General features: G+C 43.5%; 1 protein-coding gene and 1 non-coding gene across 10 annotated transcripts in view; one reads left to right on the forward strand and one right to left on the reverse strand.

The window, feature by feature from the left end:
- GARNL3 (GTPase activating Rap/RanGAP domain like 3) overlaps positions 1-22,122 on the reverse strand; it is a 153,594-nt gene that overhangs the window by 79,444 nt on the left and 52,028 nt on the right. For all 9 annotated transcript variants that reach the window (XR_010944852.1, XR_010944853.1, XM_067743257.1 and 6 more), the window contains one exon: positions 3,245-3,319. Coding sequence is in view for 7 of the 9 variants with exons in the window: in XM_067743257.1 (XP_067599358.1) it covers positions 3,245-3,319 (75 nt within the window). In the remaining 2 variants the exon portion in view is untranslated. The remainder of the gene's footprint in view (positions 1-3,244; positions 3,320-22,122) is intronic.
- LOC137228496 (U6 spliceosomal RNA) lies at positions 9,236-9,342 on the forward strand. Its single transcript, XR_010945285.1, has one exon. It is a non-coding gene; the product is annotated as a U6 spliceosomal RNA (small nuclear RNA).

Genomic DNA, 22,122 nt, shown 5'->3' on the forward strand with positions numbered 1-22,122 from the left:
CAGAGAAACACTTGACTACTTAGATTACTAGTTTATTATAAAAGGATATAACTCAGGAACAGCCAGATGGAAGAGATGCATGGGGCAAGGTACGTGGACGTGGGAGGGGGTGTGGAGCGCCCATGCTCTCCGAGCTGGCCACTCTTCTGGAATCTCCAGGTGTTCACCCATCTGTAAGCTCTCTAAACGCTGCCCTCTCAAGTTCTTATGGAGGCTGCATCCCATAGGCACGACTGATTAAATCACTGGCCTTTGGGGATTGAACTCACTCTCCAGCCCCTCTCCCCTCCCAGGAGGCTGGGGCTGGACTGAAGCGCTAACCCTCTAATCACATGGTTGCTTCCTCTGGTGACCAGCCCCCATCCTTAGGAAACTTAGGGGCTTTCCAGAAGTCAGTTATTAACATAACAAAAGACACCATGATCACTCTCATTACTTAGAAAATTCCGAGGGTTTTAGGAGCTCTGTGCCAACAAGAGGTACGAAGACCAAATATGTATTTCTTATTGTAAATCACAGGATCACACTCTGTACCAAAAGGCAACGCATCCTAAGCCTTATGTTATTCCTAAAACAGTCATCTTCAAGAACAACAAACAGCACACAATCAGGCAGCCAAGCACACAGAGGAGCAGAGTACACCATGAGAATATGCAGGAGAAAAATCTAACAGACAGAGGGCCACAAAAACCCTCACATATTGGAATTATCAGTCACAGATAATAAAACCATTATACTGACTATGTTTAAAGAAATAAAAGACAAATTTGACATTATCCGAAGGGAAGAGTAAACTCTACAAAGTGACCAAGCAACCCTGGGTTAGGCAATGGTTTCTTAGATACGCTAGGAGAAGCACAAGCAACAGAAGACAAGATAGATGAACTAGATGTTAGCAAATTAAGAAACTTTTTTGCTTCAAGGGACACAATCAAGAAAGTGAGAACACAACCTAAGGAATGGGAGAAAATTTTGGCAAATTATGTATCTGATAAGGGTCTAGTATCCATACTGTATCAATGCAACGATAAAAGGAAAAATAACTCAGTAGTGAAACTGCTTTGCAATTTGTTCATGGGTTTGAAAAACTTCAAGCAGCGTGTTGAGCCTTCTAATGCACTAACTGCTTTAACAAACTCAGAGCAAGCCAGGATTTTTTCCTCTGAGTCTCACGTTCCTCCACCGTCTTACACCAGGCCGGGCGCTGGCACTGGCCAGAGCTTTTAACTGAAGACCATGGATATAAAACCCAGCCAAGGTGCTCCAATGGAGCACTCATGCTCGGTGGCTTTGGTGGAAACAAAATTTAAAACAGTATTTGAGCCCACAGAAGCAATCTGAGACAGGACTGTGTTTTGAATGCAACAGACCACAAGGATTTGCTAAATCAGTAACTCCGCCGAATGGTTCTAAAGGCGTTAAGTGAACTGCCCATGGCCACACTGTTGGTGAGTTGTGGGGCCATGATTTGAACCCCAGCAGCCTGACTCTGGAGCCACTGTTGCCCATGATCCTCCACAGGTGATTTCTAGTCCCTGACCTTGTCCTCTGGCATGTGGCATGGCCAGGTGACAGGGCCAGGCAGGAGTGTTTGATAACCGACGTGCGTGGTGAGCCTAGGACTGCATGAAGGCTCCATTTATGTTTTTCTGGGGAGCTGTGGATTTCCTCTAGACACTGGTCTTGGCAGGGGCCAGAGTTGTGCTTATGTGGGGTGGGGAAAGCCAGTACCGTTTGTTCATTTCGGGCTGGGCTGAAGTTCTGTAAAATTTTGGTAGCAGAAAGATGTGTTGAGGTACAGCAACCTCTGGTATCTTCGGTACTTAGGTGCTCAAAGTAGACACTCGGCCTGGCGGCTGCTAGCTTTCTGAGCACTGGAGAATGAGGACTCGATGCTTCTGCTCCTGACTTAGCTCCTGGGACACCCTTGGCTGCCTGAGTCTGTGAGGATAAGCCTGTCTTGTCTCAGGAGCAGGACCATTTGGGGAGGGCTGTTTCCAAGCTTCAGAAGCCAATTTCCCTGGGAGTTCTTTCTTCTATGAAGGTCAGTTGACATCATTCTGGATAAGACGTATGTGGGCACCTATTCAGGGGTCCAGCCCAAGGTGGGACTCTGCCCCCTTTGCCTCACAGCAATGGTGAGGGTACTACGTCTGGGTGAAGGGCTTTGCTAAGTTAAGGCAAAGGTGAAGATGAGCAACAACTTCCTGAATGCTGTGGCTTTCAAGTTAAATCCATAGCCCATCACCAAGAACGTGATTAAGGAAGTGGTCAGGAGGGCAAGGCTGGCCATACAGCACCACTTATGGGAACAACAACAACCATTATTACTATTACAGCTCTCGCTCACTGAACTCTCACTATACACTGGGCAGAGCGCTAATAGCTTTAAAAGCTTAGCTCACTGAATCCTCTCGATAATCCCAAGACCGTTTCCTCCTTACAGACGAAGAACCTGGGCTTCAGAAAGGCTGATTACTTGCCGAGGGTCGCACAGCTAGGAGGTGGGGGAGCTGGAACTTGAACCCAGGCTTGCCTGATGCCAAAGCTGGGTGTGCTGAAGCACTGCAGTGGGCTGCCTCTCAGAGAAGCAGCAAAGAAGAAAAAGCTGGGGGGGCTTAGATAGCACTCAGCAGTTCTGGGGGTAGACTCCAAGGGCTGGAGCGGGCAGTGGAAGTTTCAACAAAGAAAGGCCAGCAAGGCGAGTCCCTGTGGCCTATGGCGAGGATGACCAGCAGAGCCCAGAAAGAGGGCTTGGGCCCAAGCAGTGGCAGACAGGAATGGCCTCCTTTCTTGGTGTCTTCTCTGAATAAAGACGACATTTTATAATCAAAGTAATTTTTTGCATCTCTCTCCTGGACCCTGACATTGCTCACACGGCAGTTCCAAGCCTACAAGCCTGGCAAAGGGTAAGAGCTAGGGTTCCAGGGGCCATTCACAAAGGGTGCTGTGGCTGTGAATCTGTCTTCGGTCCCGTTGCTGGCAGACCACCTTCACGTGTCTACCTGGCTTTATTACAGATCTTTCAAAGGGTGCGCGTCACTCTATCAACAGCACCTTCCATACAGAGAACGACGGCACTTTCCCTTCCTGCTCGCTTCAAGCAAAACTCTGAAGAGCCCTTCTGACCCCTTCCTGGGCTCCACTTAGGCAGGTCTTCTGTGGCAAAGAGGGGCACAAGCTGCTCACGGCTGTATCACAGGCACCGTGATTGTGGGCTTGGTGCTGATACAGACTTCCTTACCTCATCTGAAGAGCCGTTTTCCACTCTGAACCTTCCAGCCCTTTGGATGGCTCCATCGGCATCACTAGAGATAAGCTGGGGGACAAAAGAGCACTCAGTTAGGAAGCTGGGTCACCATTTGCAACGCCCCTTCCATCTGTCCGTATCTGCCTATGAGTAAGTCAAATCCAGGGAGAGCTGGAGGGCCCAGCCTAGAGCTCACAGTCTTGGAAGCTCTATCAGCCACGCCCTCGTACAGGTGGGCCCTACAGTCTTTAGGAAGCTGAAGGGTGAGGAACACCTAACCCATAAGAGTGGAAAACAAGAGCCTCAAATCTAAATGTGAACATATTCCAATAGTGAAGCATTGAGGTGATGCTCCCTACAAGCTTAACCCACGTCACACGCGGACAAGCGTAGCTCACAGATGGCAACACCGAAAGCCAAGTCTCAAGTTCAGCTGCCTTCACAGGAAAGCCTAAAACACAATTAATGGCTGGCAAAAACTCAAGGCTCTACTAACATCACAGAAAGCTCCTGTACTTCGTTCAGTTTCAAACAGTTTCCAAAAGGCCAATTAGTCCCTTCCAAGGCTGCCTGACTGCATTTTAGCTCCAGCAATGCAATGCTTGCAAATAGGCAGTCTCCATTCAAGGAGCTCGGTGCTAAAAAGAGAAGAGTTAAAAAGAAATCAGTGCTGGTGCATCAGTCCTAAAATCACCGACTCAAGGTTTAACTTACTTTCTCCTAAATCTTCTAGATTTCTCAGTAGCAACTTAGGAAAATGACATGTCTTTTTTTAACCTTTTAAATCTGCCCACAAATTTGCAGCAAAGATCTGCCAACAATTTCCAGATCCCAGAAATCCCATTAGAACACACTTGCCCAGAGGGGCACTTCTCAAGTCTTACCCAGTAAAATGATACACAATTTCTTAAGAAAGATTATCTCGTATTTTTACTCGTGTTTCAGAGATATGAAAGTGTGAAAATAAATGGAAAAATTTCAGGGAAAAACTCTACAACTTTTCCTAAGGAAAATTGTTTGAAAAAGATTGATAAACTTTTCCCACGATAAACACAAAAATAATAGTATCTAATATTTATCGAGAGCTGCTACATGCCATGTACTCCTCTGGCCTTAACATGTGTTATCTCATTTAATTCTCATAAAAACAACACAAAGTAGGTACTATCATTATTCTCATTTATGAGTGAGGAAACTGAGGCAGAGAAAGGTTAAAATAACTAGGTAAGGTTACATCTAAGTCAGTGGTGGGCCTGGGATGTGAACACAGGCAGTCAGATTCCGGAAGCCTGTTATCCTCATCTGACCACTACCCTACTTAACCCTCCTCCATGGAGTGTCCATGATAAGGTTCTAACTTATATGTATACCTAACCTATATCCTGCAAAATAATTTCTAAAAACAATTATGAGGAAGATTTTTATGTATATATTTAGCTTTTATATCATCAGATCATTACACTATTGATAGACTGAAGATGGGCAATAGCGGCTACATAGCAAAGAATTTAATTTGCCCAAAGAGAGGTCTGACCTTTGCTCTCAGCTCCTGCTAGGTGACCTCTAAGCCCTGGGAATGTCCTGCATGAGTGTCTGTTTGCTTGGGGACTTTGAGCCACATGGCAGAGTATCGTGGGCGCTTTGGGTCACACGGTATCAGATCTACCTCTGGACACCAAGACTGAGAAGGGTTTCCCTGGTTGGCAGTACTCCGTGTGTACTGTCACACGTTGTTGCCAGGAGCCGCAATCAATTACTAATGTCTGCCATAGGCATATAAAGAGAGAGGGTGACACACACATCCCTATATTAGAGGTTGGTAGATATAGTCCTCACTACAGCCAGTCTCATCCAGGACTCAAAGGCTTGGGAGAAGAGCTGACCATCATTCACTGATTCAGTCATTCATTCACATAACAAGTATAAACAGTGGTGGACTATATTCCAGACACTGCTAGGCACAGGCTATGATTCCCTTTTCCTTTGCTGAGATTAGAATAAGAAGTTTATCGCTTATCTTGATTGAAAGGATCAAGAAGAAGAAAGGAAGGACATGTTTAACGATTTGATGGTTAGAAAGAATTTAGCTCCCTCTGAACTATAATCACAAAATCCATGAAGACCCTGAACCCCTGCCTTAGTCTAACACGTTTAACTCTATCACCGTCACCATCGCCACCACCACCATCTCCATCAGGTCACTGTCATCTCTCCCCTGGGTGACTGCAACCATCTCCTAACTGGCCTGTGCATCCACCCACCATCGCTTCTCTCCAAACCACTCTTCACATCAAAGCGCACGGGATTTTGGCAACTGCGAATCTGATTGTCCCATGATCCCATCTCTATCCTGGCATCCCCCTCCTTCCCACCAGAGGACGTGCACACACGGGACCCCCTCACCTGGAAGGTCTTCCTCTCCCCGCTTCCCCTCGTGAACTCCTTATCATTCAATTTCACCACAGCCGCCATTGCTCAGACACCTTCCTTGACCTCACTGCCTGGGAAAAGCTCCCACTGCAAGTCTCAGAGAGGGCCTCAGGGTCCTGATTGCCATTCCTTTGTGCCATCACCTGATTGATGCCCGTCTCTCCTCACGCACCCCCTCCACTCTCACTGAGAAGCTCCAGGAAGACGATGGTTTTCTCACCACTGCATCCCCAGAGCTATGCTCACTGCCTGACATAGTATTGATACTCACTAAATATTTATTACACAAGAAATCCATGAACAGATGAATGCCAAATCCCTGTGGAAATGACCAAAGGGTTATAAGACTGGGGGAAAGATCTACTCTAGCCCCAGAAACCAAGAAGGTTCATTACTCACCCAAGAAATTTCAAAGAGATTCTACCAGGTCTATGACGAAAGAAAGACCAAGGGGAAGGACAGACCAAATCACTTGAATCACCATTTGCAAGTGAAAGGCAGCCTGAGTAGTAACTTAGTCCAAGTAAGGTCAAACTAACACTGCTGAGCTCATGCTGGCAGGGCCTGTCTGAGGTGAGGGGGGTATTCGGGCAGTAGGTGGGAAGGAGACCTACCAGTCACACTGGGGAAGTGACTCTCGCTGGCAAGTGGAGTGGCAGCCCCAGAGCTCCCCTGCCCCGCACCCCCCCAACCCCCAGCTGGCTCAGGCAGCTGGCTAAATAAACCAGAGGGTGCCGTGGAGGCTGGCGCTGATGAGGACTGGTACCCCACCTGATGTGAAAGGGGACAGTGCTCCAGCGAATGAGGGGCTGAAAAAAATAACACTCCAGGAAAAAAATATCCTTTTAACACAGCAGAGAAGCTGTTTCTATCAGTAGTTTTCTTTCTATTATTCCTCATAAGCCTTTGATCTGGCTAATTAAAACTATTAAAAATATATAAACTCTTCCCTTTGTTGGAAGGAGATTTGACTCAGGAATGACACAATGTCTACTACAACCCATCTAAATGTCCAGTGCTGCACAACCAAGAAGCCCTCTCCTCTGACTCTTTCCACGTGGTACAGAGTTCTGGTTGCCGCCAAAATCCGTCCTCACCATCTTCCACGGTAATGGAATTGCAGCCGGACACATGGCTAGACCACAGTTCCCTCAAGGTGGCCATTTGACTTCATCTCCCCACTTGCAGGTGGGTCAAAGTCCCAGTGGCATGTAGGGATCCCAGCCCTTTAGAGAGGGGAGGGGCCCCCGCACGTGCTCTTTCCCTCCACTGGTTAAACCTCAATGACCAGAGAGACCTCGAAGTCCATATTGAAGACAGTGGGTTCATCCCAGCCTGAATGTGTGGGGCACAGCCACCCAACAACTTAAAATGCTTGGCTCACTGTGACAGAGAAATACACTTGTTTTTAACTGCATTTTGATGTTCTAAGCCAACTATATACCCTATAACATACCCTACAAGGAAGAACAAAGAAAAAATCATTAAACCTATGACAAGTCCATAATTTAAAATGTGGAAACTGACTTGAGGTATATGAGCAAATGTTCAAGGAAATATAATTTACTACAAAAAGCACAAGGAAATTTTAGGCCATCATTAATTGTAATAATTTGGGAGGATACTTGATCTATGAATATGGAACAATCTGTGATCAGCTTTCTGATGTAAAAGCATGGTTTCTGAATTCTGAAATGTAGACCACATTTCACAGTGACCATAGTGAATTCAAAATTAGACAGTGAGAAGAAAATACCCCCAAAAGAGTAGATTAGAATATCAGTTTGAGATAAATAGAGGAAAATGATTATCAAAAACACAGAGAACATACCTGAGAAAAATGCAAGGAATAATGGACTGGGGTGTTAAGATGGTCTTTGGGCAGAGAACCCAAGGCCAACCAAATCATTCCGTAGACCAACTACCCGCTGATAAGGTCCCCTACTAATGAGCTAGACCACAACTAGAGAATGCCTTTATTTACTGCAGACCAGCCCGAAAGGTTTAGAAACAAAGTAGAGAGCAAGGCAATCTGAGAGCTCACCCCTCCAAAGCCAGCAGAGAGGAGGGAGTCAGGCAGTCTCCTCACACAGGAGTATACCTGGCCCTTTGTTATTCTTCAGGGGAAATGTCCAAAAAGGACATTCCCACATGTGCTCTGACCTTTGCAAGTGCTCTGCCTACCCAGGAGTTCAGTGATCAGTAAGATATTTTTTATCTGATCAGTCCAGATCTGTACTCCTAAAGGATGGAGTGAGGGAGAGGGGTAAAATGAGGAAGTGGATAATGGGGAGTCTGGAACACCTCCTAGAGGTCATTGGAGAGAACAGCCCAGATAATTACAATAAATATCAATGGGCTACACTCCTCTATTAAAGGAAGAAAGACTCAAGGATTGGAAATACAAATGAAATCTAACTAGCTGCAAGAGATAATAAAATAAAACAATACAATAAATACAATAAGATAATCCTGAAAAAGAAAGGCCAAGTAAAAAATATTCATGGTAAGTTGGGGAGAAAATGGTGAGGGAATAATAAAATCAGATGTAGAACTTAGGAAAAAAATATCATTAAAAAAGTTACAGGGGCTTCCCTGGTGGCGCAGTGGTTGAGAGTCTGCCTGCCGATGCAGGGGACACGGGTTCGTGCCCCAGTTCGGGAGGATCCCACATGCCACGGAGTGGCTGGGCCCGTGAGCCATGGCCGCTGAGGCTGCGCATCCGGAGCCTGTGCTCCGCAACGGGAGAGGCCACAACAGTGAGAGGCCCACGTACCGCAAAAAAAAAAAAAAAAAAAAAGTTATGGTACATGGATAGATAGATCTACTCACTCCCAAAATATAATAATTATAGGCACTCATTATAAAACAAAACTCTTATAAATAGATGGAGTTTCTAAAATTATAATTATAATGGGGGATTTTAGTATATTTCTCTCTGATAGGTCAAGGCAAGAAATAGTAAGGAATTATAGAGGAATCAAATAATAAAATTAATAAGCATGATTTAATAGACATATACTGAATTTGTCAAGGTACAGAGAATACATACCTTTTAAGAAAATCTATTAAAGTTTAAAAAGCTGATCAAATATTGGATAAAAGCAAGCATGAATAAATTCTGCAAAACAGAAACTATACAGATGATTTTTTTAGTACAGTGCAACTGAATGAGAAATTAGTGTCAAAAGGACAAAAAAGTGGGAAATTTTAAAATATACATCTGCAAAAACTCTTGGGTCAAGTAGGAAAACTAAAATTGGACACTATCCAGACATCAACAAGAACAGTACCTATCAAAACAGATAATGCAATAGATGCTGTATTTACAGGAAAATTCATATTCTTACATGATTTCGTCATTAAATAAGAAAGAATAAAAACAATGAACTAAAGCATTAACTGCTAGAAGGTACAAAAAGAACAATGAAATACACCCAAGGAAAGCAGGGGGGAGGAATCAATAAAAGATCAGAGCAGAAATTACAGATTTAGAAAGACAGTAGAATTGACATCCAAGAGATGGCCAGCAAGTCTGATTCTAAAAAGCAAAGAGTGCTAGCTTTGGCAGCATGTATACTAAAATTAGAATGATTCAGAGAAGATTAGCGTGGCCCCTAAGCAAGGATGACATGCAAATTAGTGAAGCATTCCATATTTTTATAAATTAGGAGTTTGGGATTAACAGATACACACTACTACGTATAAAATAGGTAAACAACAAGGACTTACTGTATAGCACAGGGAACTATATTCAATATCTCGTAGTAACTTATAATGAAAAAGAATCTGAAAAATATATATATACCTGTATATACATAAATGTGTATATATACACATATATATAACTGAATCACTTTGCTGTACACCTGACACTAACACAATAACGTAAATCAACTATATTTCTATAAAATAAAGAAATAAATGAAAATCAAAGACAAACACAAATACACAAGAGTGATAATAAAGAAAATATAGTTGCTAAGAAGAAAAGAGATTTTTAAAAGTGTGAGAGAATACCATGTGAGACTATGCGACTATTACCAAAAACTTCAGTGAAACGGAAATTTTCTAGGAAAATATACATAATGAAGATTCTTTTAAGGAGAGGAAGAAACCTGAATACACCAATAACTGTAGAACTGGAGAGGTTGTCAGAACAACACCCCACAGAGACAGTCCTGGCTCAGAGGGTCTTCAAGGAGGGGAAGGGCCCCATTTCCACCTGCCAGCCACACCCTCACTCACCAGGAACACAGGGGAGAGTTTCCCTACAGAAGATACAAATAGCAGAATTCTTCTGAGTTTGTTTTGGTGCAGAAGTTCAGGGGAAGGGAATTAACATATATTTAACATCAGTAATGCTAAGAAGAAAGGACATGATTTTTACGATATTTTATTTTGTCCAACGTTTCTAACCTGGTCATACACCAAAGGATCGGTACTGAGGAGGACTGCGCCCAAGAGAGAAAAGGGAAAAAGCAAATCAAATCATCACTTGGTTAGGATCTGCCTGGTCCTGTGAGGAATTCCTTTACAGTTCCTGCACTGGTCAATCCTGGAGCCACTAGCCCCATTTAAATCTAATTTTAAATTAATTGAGATAAAATAAAAAACACTCAGTTCCTCTGTTGCACCGTCCGTATTTTAAGTGTTCAGTAGCCACAGGTGATGGCTACACTGGACAGAGCAAATGACAAATTTCCACAGTCACGGAAAGTTCTATTGGACAGGACTGTCACATGCTGGACCTTGATGCAACTCTGTGTGACCAAGATCCATTAAGTTTCTCAGGCTGAAACACCTACAGTTGGTTAAATACACTAAAAACGGTGGAAATTCATGTAATTTAATATCTGGAGTAGAGGCTTCCTAATTTCAGCCAAACTGTAACTGATTCATTTAACACTAAACAGTGTTCAATGTCTTAGATGTTTTATTCCTGGGAAAAAGTAATATCTAAGCAATAATATCCATCTGTATGATTTAACAAATTAATGTAAAAGAAAAAATTAAAAAAGGAAGAATAAAGTGTTATTCATTAACTACTGTAAATAAAAGTATTATTAGTTTAATATTAGAGGCAATTAGATGAGAATATTTCCTAAATTAATACAAATACATAAATTTTCAAAAACAAGAGCCTCTTTCCTCTCTACTGAATCGCTTTGTTTCTTTGGGCTGGTGTCTGTTTCCATACCTTAAGCAGCACTAGGATCCCTGCGATCTCTGCTTATCATGCACTGGGTACTTGGCATTCAGGTATATATAAGTCACAGAAACAGTATTTTAACTTAGGAAAAAAATCTTTTAAAATTTGTGTAAATTATATCTTTAAAAATAATATTTCAGATTTCCATCCCCCGCCCCTATCTCCTCTCTTTAAAATGAGTGGTTACAAGTGTGGGTTTTGGCACCCAACTGATCAGGTTCAAATCTCAGTTCCACACTTACTAGCTGTGTGACCTTGGGCAAATCACTTAATTTTTCCTCTCTAAATTTCATCTTCCCTATCTCTAAAATGAGGAAAATGATTGTAGCCACTTCTAGGCTTGTGGAGAGGATTCAGTAATATAAACCAAGGGCTTCCCTGGTGGCGCAGTGGTTGAGAGTCCGCCTGCCGATGCAGGGGACACGGGTTCGTGCCCCGGTCCGGGAAGATCCCACATGCCACGGAGCGGCTGGGCCCGTGAGCCATGGCCGCTGAGCCTGCGCGTCCGGAGCCTGTGCTCCACAACGGGAGAGGCCACAACAGTGAGAGGCCCACGTACCGCAAAAAAAAAAAAAAAGTGATAAAATAATATAAAACATGGAATGAGCCTAGAATAGTTTCTGGACATAGGAAGTGCTCAATCATGTTATAACAATATGTATTTTAATAATAATATGATAATGATTAATATAAAATGCCGTGACTATTGTTAGTACGATTAAACCACTTCAGTGCTGCATTTACGCTCTTGGAAGGTCCGTTTAAACATTTGTCACTCTTCCGATATTATTGAGAACTAATTTCTCAGGGTCTGTACTAACTGCTGGAATTAAAAAGACAAATGCAACATGATCCCTACCCTGGAGGAGCACAGATCCTACTGGGAGAGAGACACACACACATGTAAACAGATAAATCACACATAACCTGGTTAAATGCCACAGCACAGAAGTAAGGATGGGGCACTGGGGGCGGTCAGAGGCTGGAGGGACAACTCTGCCTTGGGGAGCAAAGGTTTTGTCGCTATAATGCAATTTATTCTGGAAGATGTACAGGACCTTTGAGAAATGATTTCCAACATAAGTAGACTTTTAAAACTACAAATACTGGTCAAGGAGACCATCTGCATACGCAAATCACAGACATGTAGACACCCTGACACACATCCATACCCCTGACTTAGAAAGTATGGTTCAGAAGGGAAGAAAGAAAGTTAAAATGTTTCCATCAAAAAAAGGTGGGGAGATAAGGCCTGAACATGGGTGGAATAAGCCATCCCCTGACTGGCAAGTACTGCTCCCGGGCCCCTGGTTCACTTCTCCTGGTCAGTCTGGTTCACTTCCGCTGTCTGCAGCGAGAGGCAAGGGAGTGGAGACGGGGACCAGAGGAGATGTTTTCTTCCTCCCACTCTTCACCTCCATCCTCTTCTGCCTGTGCCATGGGGTGGAGAAAAGATTTGGGAGGTTGGGTAGCTGGAGTGCTGAGCGCCAGGGCACATGTCAGAGAACCTGAATTGGTTAGAAGATTCTCCAGCTAGGAAGATAATTGTTGGCTAAAGAACAACCAAGGCCTCGGATCTGGGCTCAGACTTATCATCCACATCTCTGGCCAACATCCTCAGCAAACTCAACGTCCATCACAATGATTTATCTGATGTCTTGAGCTCACGCCCTTCAGCTGTCTCAAATCTAATGACCTCACTTAACTCCATGGCTTTGTCATCCACTACTAAGACCCCAAACCTGCTCTCACCCGCACTGGTATAGATTTGTCATCACAGTACCTGACTTATAACCCACGCTGGCTCTTTCCGGTACACATTCTAGCTGGGGATCTGTGGTTAATCACACCAACCCTGCACTTACTAACACATAGACCTTCGTACTGCTGAGTTCTACTCAAGCCCACCAAGTCAAGTCCCAGTTTTCAATCACCTCCTACCAAGTAAACGCTCACGCTTCCCTTCTGTGTTCAAAGAGACATGTTTCCATATGACTAGGCCTATGCCAAGCTCATGCTTCTTGACCATGGCTAGATCTTCACTACCACTCCCCAGTTCTTTTATCCATTCCTTTTTCACTTCCCATTACATCTCCCATCTTGGCCCTGACTCGTCAATCACCAAATCGCCACTCCAGAAACACCTTTTCTTCCAAGCAATGACTTCTCCACCTATTCTACTGAGAAATCTGAGGCAAGTCAGGATGAGTACTGTCATCTAACCCTCCATCTCAAATGCTATCCATCTTGGTTTCTTCATTAAAATATCTGACTAGTCCCTGATACTCAAATTCCCAGTAAAATATTTGTGAAGATTCAGCACAAAAGATGACAATTCATGAGTCTGAAGACTGATTGTCCACCCAATGGCCAAAACATCAGGACATTTTCTACTTACTGTATGGCCAATGGAGAAAAGAAATGGGAAACATATTCGGTCACTGACTTTGTTGCCCCAAACAGAGCAAATCTGTGGTCATTACAGAAAGCTGGATGGCAGTTTATTTTCTTCTTCATCACCTCCTTTGGGCTAAGAAACACTGGGTCTATATGAAGAATAACAATAAAACATCGGGCATCATCCTTTTACTGCACAGGTACTGCATTTTAAGGTAGCCCCAGCCATTCCAGCACCTCTTCTTCTCTCCAAGAACACATTGGGCAAGATGTGGGGAGGGAGGGAGACAAAGTCCACGTTAGAAAATGCAGTCTTCATAAGCAACGTGCCATAGGTAGGGAGACAGACCGGAAGGGTCCTGGTAGCAGAGCACCCTGGGGAACATGGTTTTGTCAATATGCCAAGCTGCTGGGCGCACCAAAGTGTGGTTGGGATGGGGGGAGATATAACCTTTTTAATCTCCATCCTGTTCTTTAATCTACACAGATGGTATTTTCTCAAGCTTATGTAAAGAGCTAAGCAAACATTACTTTAATACTCCTCTTCCAACCAGACTGCTACCTGGAGCCCCCTAAGTCCTGGCTATATGTATAAATTCTAGAGCTACTCATTCAGAGCAGCAAAAAGCCAAGCACAGAGAACATCCTATCTCATTCCAGCAGAGCTTTACAAGATAAATGCCAGCTAGATTCTGGATATTGATCAGGGAGCTTTGCACAACCACTGGCCATCCAGATGTTTGGTTCAGAGAAGCTGCAGTACCCAAAAGGACAATGAGGGCTCAGGCCATTGTACATTCTGTCTGTTGAAAATACAAGGTCTGAATAGCTCTTTGTTTTTGTTTGAAGATTCTGTAAAAAGGAAAAAAAAAATCACCAACATGGGAGTTATGAAAAAAAAAAATGCTACATATGATCCTGAAAACTAAAAAAGGAAGCTCATCATTTTTTACTATGAAACCAAAATAAAAGTTTAGAAAAGCAGTTGTTGTCCTCAATAAGACAGAAGACAATTTTTGCAACAAGCGTATAAAGCTTGTGGAAGCGGGCAAGATAAAAGAGGACAAAATATGCAAATGTAGGATTAAAATCCTCATTGGAGGAGGAAAGCAAAACATTTACTGTAGAAAACAGAGACAGTAGGATGTTTATCATTTGAGATGCCTTTCCAAAATGAAAAGGCACAAAACAAAATGAAAATAATGAGAAAGAAAAGACAGCTACAGAGGACAGAAAAAAGATCTTCCTTATCGTTTCAAGGGGAAAAAATGAGCAATAATCAAAGATATATCTGAAGAAAATATTCATCCGTGACGTAAGACCTGGGTCCAAGATTTGCAAAGATGCAATATTTTGGGAAAAATTGGTGAGAAGAGAAAGACACAGAGAAACTATGGGAAACATTTTTAAAATAAAAGAATAAAGATGAAGGTTTGAGAAAGATCCAGGCAGGAAAGGTTTCCGAAAAAGAAAATAAACTAAACTGTCTCAGGCTTCTTTCTGAACACTAAAGGGCAAAAAGTAACTGTACTGGCTTGAATGGTGTTCCCCGCCCCCTGCCGCCACTTTACATCCACCTGGAACCTCAGAATGCGCTCTTATTTGCAAAGAGGGCCTTTGTAGATGTAATTAAATAAGTTAAGATGAGGTCACTGAATTAGGGTGGGACCTAAGTCCAATGGCTGGTGTCTTTATAAGAGAAAAGAGGGAGACACAGTTACAGAAATGCAGGTCAGGAGGCCATGTGAAGCAGAGATTGGAGTGATGCAGCTACAAGCCAAAGGATGTCAGGGATTGCTGGTAACCATGGAAGCTGGAAGAGGCAAGGGAGGATTTCTCCCTCGAACCTTCAGAGGGAGTGTGGCCCTGCCAACATCTTGACTTCAGACTTCTAGCCTCCAGAACTACGAGAGAATAAATTTCTGTTGTTTTAAGCCATTCAGTTTGTGGTAATTTGTTACGGCAGGCCTAGGAAAACAATACAGTAACAGATCAAAATTTGTGAATTTTTTTTGAAAAATAAATTTATTTATTTTCGGCTGCGTTGGGTCTTCGTTGCTGCGCGCGGGCTTTCTCTAGTTGCGGCGAGTGGGGGCTACTCTTCGTCGTGGTGCGCGGGCTTCTCATTGCACTGGCTTCTCTTGTTGCGCAGCACGGGCTCTAGGCGCGTGGGCTTCAGTAGTTGTGGCACGCGGGCTCAGTAGATGTGGCTTTCAGGCTCTACAGCACAGGCTCAGTAATTGTGGCACGTGGGCTTAGTTGCTCCACGGCATGTGGGATCTTCCCGAACTAGGGATCGAACCTGTGTCCCCTGCATTGGCAGGCGGATTCGTAACCACTGTGCCACCAGGGAAGTCCCCAACATGTGAATTTTTAAGAGAGAAAGGTGATGACTCAGAAATTTAAAAACCAACCAAGCTGCTCTTATGGAAGGCATAGCTCAAGACGTTCTCAGACACACAATGATTGAGAAAAGATAACCCTCACATACTGCCTAAAAATCTCACCTGGAATTGCAGGAGAAGGATGCCTGCAACCATGATATTTACTATGGTTCTGGAGTCCTAGCCAGTGCGTAGTCAATCAGACATACAGAAGAAATAAGAGATTTAGATGGAAGAAGACAAAGTTGTTTGCGGAAGAGTATCTATGTCTTCAAAAAGAGACTACTTTGTTTTTAAGTAAAGAAGCACAAAAAAACTATAAAACTGTTTTGTATATAAATTTAATTACTAAAGGGACACACTAAATCTTAATAGTGATTATCCATAGGTGGTAAGATTACAGACTAATTTAATTTTCCAGTGCTTTTTCACTATATTTCAAATTTTCTATAATGAGCATGTATTCCTTTTATAATCAGAAAAGTATGTTTAAAAGTATATCGGCATGCATGTGCACATACACACACAGAGACTGGAAAGTAATCTAAAAATTTAAGAAAAGAAAAAAATTGATCAGACACCAGATTTTCAGCAAAATTGATCTTTTAGCTAATACATAGACATTTGGCAGTGAGCTAGATGCCACTGGGGATACAATAAAAAAGAACCATGAGTTCTGCCCACTGAAAAGGTATAAGAAATGCACACGAATAATTTCAGTGTAAAATATGACAGGTGCCATAGAGAAATGCAAACAATTGCAGGGTTCTAAAGAGTGAAAGATGATTTTCCCATAGGGGAATCAGGTAAGGCTACATGGAAAACAGCCCTGGTAGAGGCGTATTTCAAGAAGGCATTTTAGAAGGACTGAGAGGCATAAAAAAGCCCCAGAGGCCTGGGTGACGGTGAGTAAAGGCCTATTTGGCTGGATCATGGGCCAGAGGCGTGAAGGCTCCAAAGATTGGTTGGAGGCATTTTTGGAAAGCTAAAAGCTCTATTCCATAAGCAAAGGAGAGATGTGAAGGCTTTGGCTTTTTGTTGTTGTTGTTATTTGTTTGAAAGCATAAGTATGATGCTGACAGAGTGGGACATTTGGGAAAGTACTCTTTGTAGCATTAAGGAAATCATCCCCCAGAATCAGGTTAACTACAGCTGAGAATTCTGACAAACTGGATGTTCTTATCAAAACTTGTTGAATGGAATCTTTGAGAAGTCAGGGAGACCAAGAAAAACTGCCGGAAGCTCAGAGAAGGAGGAAATGACACAAATGTCACTCCAAAAAGGGAGTTCATAGAAGCAAACACGCCTGTCCTTTTCCTATTCCTATCTCCTTAAGAGATCAAATGAGAAACATATAAGGAATTAAAAGTCACTTTCACAATGGAAGCTTGTAAAAGAAATGCACACTATTTGGTTCACTCCAGACATGTCAAATCAGAGCCTGAATGTTAAACAAATTCCTCAAGTGATTTGTATGCGCCGTAAGGTATGAGGGGCATTGGAGCGCAGCCTATAACAATGGGGAGATCACAGAACTTTTAAATGACTACAACCTACTGTGCATAAGACAGGGGGACAAGCTCTGCAACTTACTAGTTGTGTGACTTTGGACAAGTTAATCTCTTTGAACTTCAGTTACCTCATCTATAAAATGAGGGTAACAAAAGTATCTATACCCCATCAGGTAGTTGTGAAATTTACATTAGTACATATACATAATACCTATTTCCATGCATACATATATATACGTATATATGTCTATCTATCTATCTATCTATCTATCTGTCTGTCTATCAACTCCTCAAAAGACTGTCTGGCATTGTGAGTGCACATCCATGTGAATAAGAGCAACTTACCCATGAAATCTGTTGAGAACATATAACCAACAGGATTTGGTAAGAGACTGGATGTGGGCTATGGGTAAGCTCCTGGTTTCTGATATTAGCAACGGAAGGAAAGGTAGAGCCATTTACCCAGTGGTGTGGGTGGGCAAAGAGCAACGACGGTGAGTTCCGTAGTGGGCGTTTTAAGGTTCAACTGCCCATGGCAATGTCCAGTGGACATTTGGGCAGGTGGTCCTATATGCTGTGGACAGAGACCTGGGAAGAATATATGGACCTGTGAGTCACCAGCCTAAAGACAGTACCAGAAGCCATGGGGATAGGAAAGATGACGAGGGAGAGCAGACAGAGTGAGAAGAGAACCCTGAGGAGCAACCAAATTCAAGGGCCAGGCAGACGAGAAGAGCTCCCTAAAAGAAGCTGAGACGGTGCCGTAGGGAGGTAGAAAGAGAAGTACAGGAGAGCAGAGGCGCAGAAGCCAAGGGAGGGGAAAGTTTTAACAGGGCACATGTGCAGAGTGGGCCCGTGAGCTAAAGACTAAACGCGTCACCTGGATTTGGTAGCAGAAAGGTCTCTGGTGACTTTGGCAAGAGCAGGCTCAGTGGGAACAAGAAGGGGAAGCATCCAAAGGCGAATTTGCAAGGGAATTTGTGGAACTATCGCAGGGATCAAAAGGAGAATTTAGAGTGGCTGAAATGTACTCCCAACGTAATTAAAAAGTCTTCACATCTATTAAGCAAACACAGCCTGAGATTATATTTTAAAAGACTGCAACACAGTGATAACTGCGAAAGACCAATTAAAAAGCTGAGGCCAAAAAGCATACAATCCTTTTCTTACATATAAAGGAGTCCAAAGTAACTGCTTTAATTAAATATGTAAAATAGTTCAATATAAAAATAAGAATATTCGTTGTGGCATGAAACTGGGAGCCCTTTTTGGTAAGTCAGTCACAGCAGAGGCTACGCTGGATTTGGGCGTGACTTTCCCTAACTTCCCCCAGTGGGGGAAAAAAGGGGAGCAAATTTTAAAATCACAGATATTCTCCTCTCCTACGAAGAGGGTGAAGCTGCTCCATCCCGCGGAATGGATGTGCACCCCAACAAAATAGGGACTTGCCCCGAGACAGGACAAAGACCCGAAAGAAGCCTCAAATGCTCTGGGTCCCATACCCCCGGGGAAATTTGCCCCAAGTTGCCTACCGGGGGGCAGCTAATAAGTTAAAAGCATTAGACTTGGTTCTGAGGGTCTAACAAAGAGCTATGACTGTTCAGAGCTCACATGGTGAAAGGGTGGCAAAAAAGTAAGATTCATTTTCAAGGTAACAGCACTAAAAGAAGTAAAAGGGTGTTTTTCAAATTCTTGGGTCTGTGTTCATGGCTGTTAAGTACTACGTTTTTGATGGTAGGCCTGCCTGAATTCAGAAGTAAACACAGGTTCTTAAAAATACCTTTCAGAAAACTGAAAGTATTTTGTATTCATAAGAGCAGTATACAAAGGTATATAACATTATATATATATATTTTTGAATAAATTTATTTATTTATTTATGGCTGCATCGGGTCTTTGTTGCTGCAAGCCGGCTTCCTCTAGTTGCGGAGAGCGGGGGCTACTCTTCATCACGGTGCGCAGGCTTCTCATTGTGGTGGCTTCTCTTGTTGCAGAGCATGGGCTCTAGGCATGCGGGCTTTGGTAGTTGTGGCACGCAGCCTCAGTAGCTGTGGCGCACGGGCTTAGTTGCTCCGCGGCACATGGGATCTTCCCGCACGAGGGCTCGAACCCATGTCCCCAGCATTGGCAGGCGGATTCTTAACCACTGCGCCACTAGGGAAGTCCCAACACTATATATATATATATATTTGTTTGTTTTGTCGTACGCGGGCCTCTCACTGTTGTGGCCTCTCCCGTTGCGGAGCACAGGCTCCGGACGCGCAGGCTCAGCGGCCATGGCTCACGGGCTTAGCCGCTCCACGGCATGTGGGATCTTCCCGGACCGGGGCACGAACCCGTGTCCCTGCATCGGCAGGTGGATTCTCAACCACTGCGCCACCAGGGAAGTCCCCAACATTATATATTTTTGATCAAGCTTAAAATTTATTTTTGCTACAACTGACGATACATACCGCTGAGCCTGGTCTGTCTTACTAAAAGTTGAGCTGGGCACGTGACAGGACCTGGTGTAGGGCAGAGGTCACTTTGGCACAAGTAAGTTGTGAGAGGCAACAGATATTATCAAGCAGACACTTAAGAAAGACTGGGTGTTTGAGACACACTTGAGAATTTTTTCTCCAGAGTATACAAGAGACCACAATCAAGATGGAAAACTAGGTTTGCTGTGAAGAATTAACAAATAAACAATATGTTAACAGTTTGTAGCTCTGGGTAAACAAAATATAAACTGTTGTACATTGATCAAAATTTGAAAGTTTTTTTTTTTTTTCGGTACGCGGGCCTCTCACTGTTGTGGCCTCTCCCGTTGCGGAGCACAGGCTCCGGACGCGCAGGCTCAGCGGCCATGGCTCACAGGCCCAGCCGCTCCATGGCATGTGGGATCCTCCCGACCGGGGCACGAACCCGTGTCCCCTGCATCGGCAGGTGGACTCCCAACCTCTGTGCCACCAGGGAAGCCCAAAATTTGAAAGTATTTTTATAGTCCAGCAGAGTGCTATATCCCACCAGGTGAAGACCACTGGAGTCACAGAACAAAGACCCCAGGGTTCCAGCAGCAGGTGTAGGAGCCAGAGGTCATGAGCTGAGCTGAGGGCGCCGCGGCAGCAGAGAGGGTCACCCGGAGGAGGACGTGGGGCCGCACAGGAATGGGAGACTTGTGCGGCCACGAGGAACCCAGCGTGAGCTACCCAGGCCCGCCGCTACCCAGGAGGAAGTGGAGCGTCTGCAGTCCTAGTTTTGAAACTAGAGAGCATGCTGGTGCCAAATATCATTGAAATGGCTGTTTCCAGAGTTGATTTTGCCTGGAAAAGTTGGAGGACTTGTCTGGTATTCTGATTACAGTGTGTGTTTAGCTAGCTGATTTGGAAGACTTTTGGACCCCAATTATCCAGACCATTAACACAGGGCTCAATGCTCTAGGTGGTCACCAAACGGCTGGGCAGGTGATGCTAATTCTCCCCAGGTGTTGTTGATCCTAGGAAAATAGTTCATGAAAGCACTAATCAAAAAGTAGGGTAGGGAGGAGACAAGGGTCAAAACCATTCTATAAACTAAGCTACCATCAATGGGGGACAGAGGATATGCTGTTAAGGGCTAGAAGCTGAACACAGATTTTTTTTTTTAATTTATGCTCTACCTTATTTTTTAGAAGAGATTTAAAGCAGCTTACTGAAATGTATCTCACTCAAAGGAGAAAATTAGATACAGAACAAATTCAGAACAAGGGAAAATTAGATGTGGGCAAATAACCTGAAAACAAGAGAATAAGTTTAGGCTGCATGTTATAAAGTCCTTTCAGGCTGTTAGAAGCAAGCCATAAATAGGGTCCTGAGCTTCCTAGAGGCCAATGCAAAGAGGAAAAAACCCAGCCAGCCATTTAGAGGATTCCTACTGCCTATAAGGTTAACAACAAAGCTGCTTTTTGGTCCCAGGAAAACTTCTCCCATAGGCCCTCTTAAAGGAGACACTGTGTGACAGACAGGGAAAATCCTTGAGAAGAATCCTCAAGACCTTCCTGCAAGAGACGCACCATCCAGATCCATATGGCTCTTTCCTGCTCTGTCCATCAGTGCAAGTTAAAGGCGTAACACCAAGGCACAGATCAAGAAAAGCAAGACTAAGAGGGGCCAAGAAAGGCAGGCCAAGTGTTTGCAGCTACCTTATGGTTGGGCCTAATCCAGAAATTAAATTTAAACCATTTATGGCATGGACATCTCTTAGGTAATTCTTTATGAACATTCTTCTTAAAATCAAGCTTTTGTTAAGATTTGGACCTAAGAGAGTTCGAAATTATGTATTTGAGCTAAAACCTCAAGCAGAGCTACTCTATGCTGTTGATTAAGGGCAGAGATGTTTGCTCTAACAATCAATCCAATTGCCTCAGGAAACAGCCTATACGTGGCAGAGCTATGACAGCACAGGCTCGTAGACTGAGAGATTAAGCACAGGGGCTCTTGGAGTCAGACAGACCTGGGCTTAAGCGTCACCTCTACACTCACTAGCCGTGGGATCTCTCTGAGATCGTCTGATAAACGGGAATCCATTCAATGTCCACAAATGTCTTCTGAGCATCCACAGGGTGTGGAGCAATCCAATAACATCTACTGCCTATAGTCGTTTGCGAGGATTAAATAGGTAAATGCGTCTAAAGTATTTAGCCCAGTCACTGGTACACAGTAAGCATTCAGTAAACAGCAAAACTGATAATAATAATAAAATAATCATCATAATAAAAGATTTCTGGTTCCATTCTCATGCATAAATAATTATCTGAGTGAGGTCTTAAAGTTCTACATTACCGAAAATGGTTGCAATAATTTTAGCCTGGAAAAGGTTCCATGTTGGCATTATTGATCATCCACAAGGGCATCAAAAATATTGAAAAGAGCACCAGAGTTTTCAACCACGTTAACTCACCGATAACTCCAGACGAATGTT

The sequence above is a fragment of the Pseudorca crassidens genome, chromosome 7 (genome assembly GCF_039906515.1).
Source record: "Pseudorca crassidens isolate mPseCra1 chromosome 7, mPseCra1.hap1, whole genome shotgun sequence".
NCBI lineage: Eukaryota > Metazoa > Chordata > Mammalia > Artiodactyla > Delphinidae > Pseudorca > Pseudorca crassidens.